The sequence below is a fragment of the Plecotus auritus genome (genome assembly GCF_963455305.1).
Source record: "Plecotus auritus genome assembly, chromosome: 4".
In the NCBI taxonomy this organism is placed as follows: domain Eukaryota; kingdom Metazoa; phylum Chordata; class Mammalia; order Chiroptera; family Vespertilionidae; genus Plecotus; species Plecotus auritus.
Genome location: NC_137775.1, coordinates 22,926,398 through 22,931,881, shown reverse-complemented (window position 1 = coordinate 22,931,881; position 5,484 = coordinate 22,926,398). Strand labels below are relative to the sequence as shown.

Genomic DNA, 5,484 nt, shown 5'->3' with positions numbered 1-5,484 from the left:
CATGCAGGAGGCAGACGATCAGTGATTCTCTCTCATCATCGATGTTTCTATCTCTATCTCCCTCTCCCTTCCTCTCTGAAATCAATAAAAATATATTTAGAAAAAAAAAAGAAATAGAGATGATAGCTTTGTGATGTACAGACATATGAATCTAATTGTAGGTACTATTACTGATGGGGAGATGGTGGCGGGGAGGATAAGTGATGATTTAGAAAAATGGCAGAACAAGAATCTAACTCTTCTGTGTCCAGGTGAAATGCTTCATCTACTGTGATTTCCTTAACCAGTACAAAACATAGAGCCTAAAGAAGACAAGATAAATTCAGTGTGAGGGTCAGTTATTCTCAATTATTCTCTTGTTGAGAGAAATGTATACAAAAAAATCTTAAAGCAGTAGGGATATGTGAAACTCACTGAAAAACTTAAAGATGTTACAAATCCAGTATTTCATTTTCATCTCTAATTAATTGGCAGGGTAAATAATGATCCTCTACTGAGAAAGAAGCAAACTACTGAGACCTATGAATAGTGTAAACTAGGTCCCTTGGTACTCATTCAGTGCTCATTTGCATAACATACCATATGGAGATGTAGTTTCTATTTGGAGTATAAGATCATTAACTAATTGCACATCTGTCATCTTTGCAGATGGAAGAGGATTCTACATACCTATGTCTATCTGTTACAAGAAGGACTTTTTCCCATAAGTGATTCTGATTCCTACCTCTGTAAGTAGCTTGGAAACTCTGAATTCAATTTATTAGAACTTGCTTAAACATTTTACAGACTAGTGTTAAGATAGATAAAATACTTTTTCATATCATATAGTTTTCCCAAATGTATAAATATTGTGTGTTAACTTTAGAAATTGTGCAGGATGCAAAACTGAAACAGGGCAATTTCATTCTTTTAATTACTTTACGCTGAATTTTTTTCCCTTGGGAAGAGTTGACATATTATTAGGAAGCTAAGCTATTGATTTTATTGTCAATTTATTTAATTCTCAAAAAGAGGACCCAGAAGTTACTTTTTACCCAAGTAATGATTTGTTAACAAGATTTTTTTCTTGGAGAAAACATTTAACTTACATCCTTCTTCTCTTTCCTTAAGGATAACATCTAAACTAGCTTCAAAAGTGCCCAGTCAAATAAACCAGGGCTGGATTCAAGTCTTATGAGACCTCAAATCCTGCGCTGCATTTGGTTCAGGGTGCATTTGATTCAGTGCCCAGGAAAATTGTACTAGGTTCCAAATTGCCCTTTAGTTCCTCTCTAGATTTCACTTTCTAATTGTTTAGCAGACAAATAAATTTTTTTTTTTTTTTTTTTTTTTTTTTTTTTGGTGTGTGGGACAGGTGGCCTGTTTTCAGAGAGAGAGGAGGAAGAGTAGGAACCATAAATGAGCACTGTCCTCAACCATGGTGCTGGAGAGCACCCCCTGACGTTCTGCTACCAGGTCAATGGGTCTTGCCCCAGGATTGTCCATCCTCTGGGCATCCGGTTGACCATCTACCTGGCCTGTGCAGCAGGCATAATTATTACAGTCCTAGGAAATTTGTTTGTAGTGTTCACTGTGTCTTACTTCAAAGCACTTCACACTCCCACCAACTTCCTGCTGCTTTCTCTGGCCCTGGCTGACATGCTTCTGGGTCTGCTGGTACTGCCACTCAGCACCATCTGCTCAGTGGAGAGCTGCTGGTTCTTTGGAGACTTCCTCCGCCGCCTGCATACCTACTTGGACACCCTCTTCTGCCTCGTCTCCACCTTTCATCTCTGTTTCATTTCCATTGACCGCCACTGTGCCATCTGTGAGCCTCTGCTCTATCCCTCCAAGTTCACTGTCAGGGTGGCCCTTAGGTACATCCTGGCAGGGTGGGGGATGCCAGCAGCTTACACTGCCTTCTTTGTCTACACAGATGTTGTTGAGCGAGGCCTCAGCCAGTGGCTGGAAGAGATGCCTTGCGTGGGCAGTTGCCAGCAGCTGTTCAATAAGTTTTAGGGCTGGTTAAACTTTCCTGTGTTTTTTTTCCCCTGCCCCGTCATGATCAGCTTGTATGTGAAGATCTTCGTGGTTGCTGCCAGGCAGGCCCAGCAGATCAGCGCCTTCAACAAAAGCCTGGCTGGGGCTGCCAAACACGAAAGAAAAGCTGCCAAGACCCTGGGCATCGCTGTGAGCATATACCTCTTGTGCTGGCTTCCCTTCACCATTGACACGCTGGTGGACAGCCTCCTTAACCTCATCACACCACCACTGGTCTTCGGCATCTTCATCTGGTTGGCTTACTTCAGCTCGGCCTGCAACCCCATCATCTATGTCTTTTCCTACCAGTGGTTCAGGAAGGCTCTGAAACTCATCCTGAGTCAGGAGATCTTCTCACCTCGGACACCCACTATTGATTTGTACCGAGAATGACTCCTTGACCTGAATTCAGGCAAATGGCAGGGCCTTGTAGGAAAGATAGTGATGCTGTAGCAATGGGTGGTGTGGTGTCATGAGTTTTGGGGCATGCTTCCAGGCAGCCTGGTTTAAGTGGAGGGGAGAAATTAACCTCTCTCCCTTCATTGAATGTTCCTATAGTAGTATGTAGGAAGGAGAGAGAGAGAGAAGTCATCTAACTATTTATTGGATAAACTAAAAGTCTATGAACATATTTGAGTCCTCATTCATTACTTCCTTGAGACAACTAAGATAGAAAGGTGGAGGGAAAAAAGCACCAAGGTTAGGATTTCCTAGTCTTACCATGTGGTAGGGCCAGGTGTGACTACTTCAGCAATCTTTGACTTTCTCCCCCATCACTGATTTTTTTCATTTAAAAAAATGAAGGGTTTGTAACTGGGTTTTTTTTGTTTGTTTGTTTGTTTTCTAAGGTGTCCTTAAGCTCAAATATCACATAATCAAACTTTGGGAAGCATTGTTTGAATCCTAATTTCACCTTACTGTTCATAATCATAGTCAAGTGTTTGGAACATTTTTCAAAATATTCCCTTTATGCTCCCTGTCTCCTTGGAATCCAATCACTAAACAGGTTTGTACACCAGGTCTGTCTATTTCCATGACCATAGAATAAATGTATTATTTTTTCAAATGTATTTATATTTTTGAAGAAATATTTTCCTCCTTTTCTTTTATAATAGAAATTTGAAAATATGTGGGATATTTTCCACACAAAAATAATAAAAATAAAAGTGATAATGAACCACATCTCACCATTTTAGTATTTCTTTCTTTTAAAAATCACATGAGTTAGAACTACTATCTTTTGATTTTATGATAGTATATGGTTTTATTGGGAAAAACAGGTACCTATGCCACATGCTTCCTCAGAATCGAACCACATGTGAATAGCATGCCCCTCTCCTGAGCGTGATGACTGTGTGATCAAATGTGAACAGAAGTCAGTGGCAGTCAGACCTCACCATAAACTGTGATAGCCAACAGCCTGATAAATGTTCATGTTCATCTAGAACATTCCACTGGGAAGTAGCTCAATAAGCAGAATCATTTGTTGATGTTTTTTGTACTTGCTTAGAATTATTGTTTTGTTGTATGTTTTTAAATTTCATGTTTCACACAACAGCATGATTTCAAATTCCAAGATAGAGCCTTCTCGTTTTGTATGAACCTGACTATTATTTTTTCTCTAAACATTTCCCAATTTAATTATATTGTTTTCTTACAATTTGGTCAAGCCAGGTTACAGCTCACCACAGCTACAGCATGTATGAAGATATAACACATATGGATGTATATGTGTATATGTATATCAGTATAAATATGTGACCCATATGCCATCTACAGGGGTTTTGAGCAGGGCAATTTCCATAGCAAGAGCCCTTTCGTATTGCTTCTGAATAGCTCTGTTCCATAAACTTAGTTCTGCAGGTGCATCAAGAACCAAGAAGTCACATTAATAGTGACCCACAAAGTGTGTGAGAGAATCAGGTTTCTTCTTCTATGCTGAGTTTTAAGTTCGCATAGCTTTTTTTCTGGAACTGTAATAGCTGCAAAGTTGGAATTTCAGAGAAAGACTTTGATAATTAAAGAGAAGGGATTCACCATTCTTGGTCCTGACCCTTGGCACCCACCACATGATGCCACTGAGGTTTTTTTCATCTCTATCTTATGTTCCTTTCCCACTCTAGGCTTCCCTGCTCCCTACTCTCTTGGAGGGAGCAAATGTTCCCGATCAGCTGATCTTGTGCTTGGTTGTGTGATGTGCTTTGATTAATGCAATTCATGTTCAAACTAGAGCTTTAAATGTAATTGTATGGTTCAGCCCAGGTCTTAAATTTCTGCCCCTTCCCTGAGAACAGGTTGTCTCCAAAGCAGCTGCTCCTTCAGCCTGGGTCCCAGGATGAGAAGACACAAGAACAGACCTGCGGCTCACCTACAGCTGCGTCAGGGCAGCTGTCATCGCGACCCTCAGGTAACATGAGCAGAAAGTAAACGTTTATTGTAAATCATTGGAAGTTTGTTTGTTATGCTGAAAAAATCGACTAAATTCGATTTACACAAAACTCCAGTGAGTGTATCATGGTGTCCTCATTTTGTCCCACTCTTAACTTAGCATGGAAGTAGCTGCCAGACTTGAAAGCAATCTTTTTCTGTTTGCACATTTTGACCACAGCAAGTATATTGTGAGATATAACACCAGTCATCCTGTAATAGTTTGGAACCACAGGGCAAGCTTTCTTAAAAACAAGTATTTGCCCTAGCCTGTTTGGCTCAGTGGATAGAGTGTCGGCTGCGGACTGGAGGGTCCCAGGTTTAATTCTGGTCCAGAGCACGTGCCTGGGTTGTGGGCTCGATCCCCAGTAAGGGGGTGCAGGAGGCAGCTGTTCAATGATTCTCTCTCATCACTGATGTTTCAACCTCTCTCTCCTTCTCCCTTCTTCTCTGAAATCAATAAAACTATATTTAAAACAATTTTTTATATACCTTCAATTCTTCTGCCTTAGAAGTACTTAAGGGGTTTCATACCACTGTGAGTGTGGGTCCTGAACAGCAAGGCCAGGATTGTTCTGACGGCCTTACCTATGTTCTTGAAAATCCAAAGTATGTAGCCTTGACCTACCTCTCTTAGGGACAAGGTTCAGGGGACTACAGTATTACTATTCAGCTCTCAACTAATATTTATTGAGAAACTACTATGTGCCGAGTGTGATGCTAAACTTCATTAGATACAAAATTCCTGAAATGTCATCATTCCACTAAAAAAACTTTGGTCTGGAGGCATGAAAACAGCTAAAAATAAGAACAAACAAGGCAGAATAAAAAAAATCAGTTCACAATGAAGTTACAACAAAGAGCTACAGAACTTAAAGAGGGAGCAGTCACTCATTTCAGGAGGGACCAATATCCAAAAGTGAGGGCTAGGAAGTCAGAGGGGCCTGACCAAATTCAGGTTGCACCCCCTCCTTTCCCTGTCATCTTGGGCTAGTAATTTACCTCCCGTAAGTTTCAGTTTTCTCATCTGAGGTAATA

At 40.5% G+C, this 5,484-nt stretch overlaps 1 protein-coding gene across 1 annotated transcript; it reads left to right on the top strand.

Annotated features, from left to right (window-relative positions):
* Positions 1–1,398: 1,398 nt before the first annotated feature.
* On the top strand, positions 1,399–2,412 carry TAAR5 (trace amine associated receptor 5; the record flags this gene model as incomplete). The annotated part of the gene is given in 2 exon segments (XM_080663812.1): positions 1,399–1,995; positions 1,999–2,412. Coding segments are annotated over 2 exon segments (1,011 nt in total).
* Positions 2,413–5,484: the final 3,072 nt, after the last annotated feature.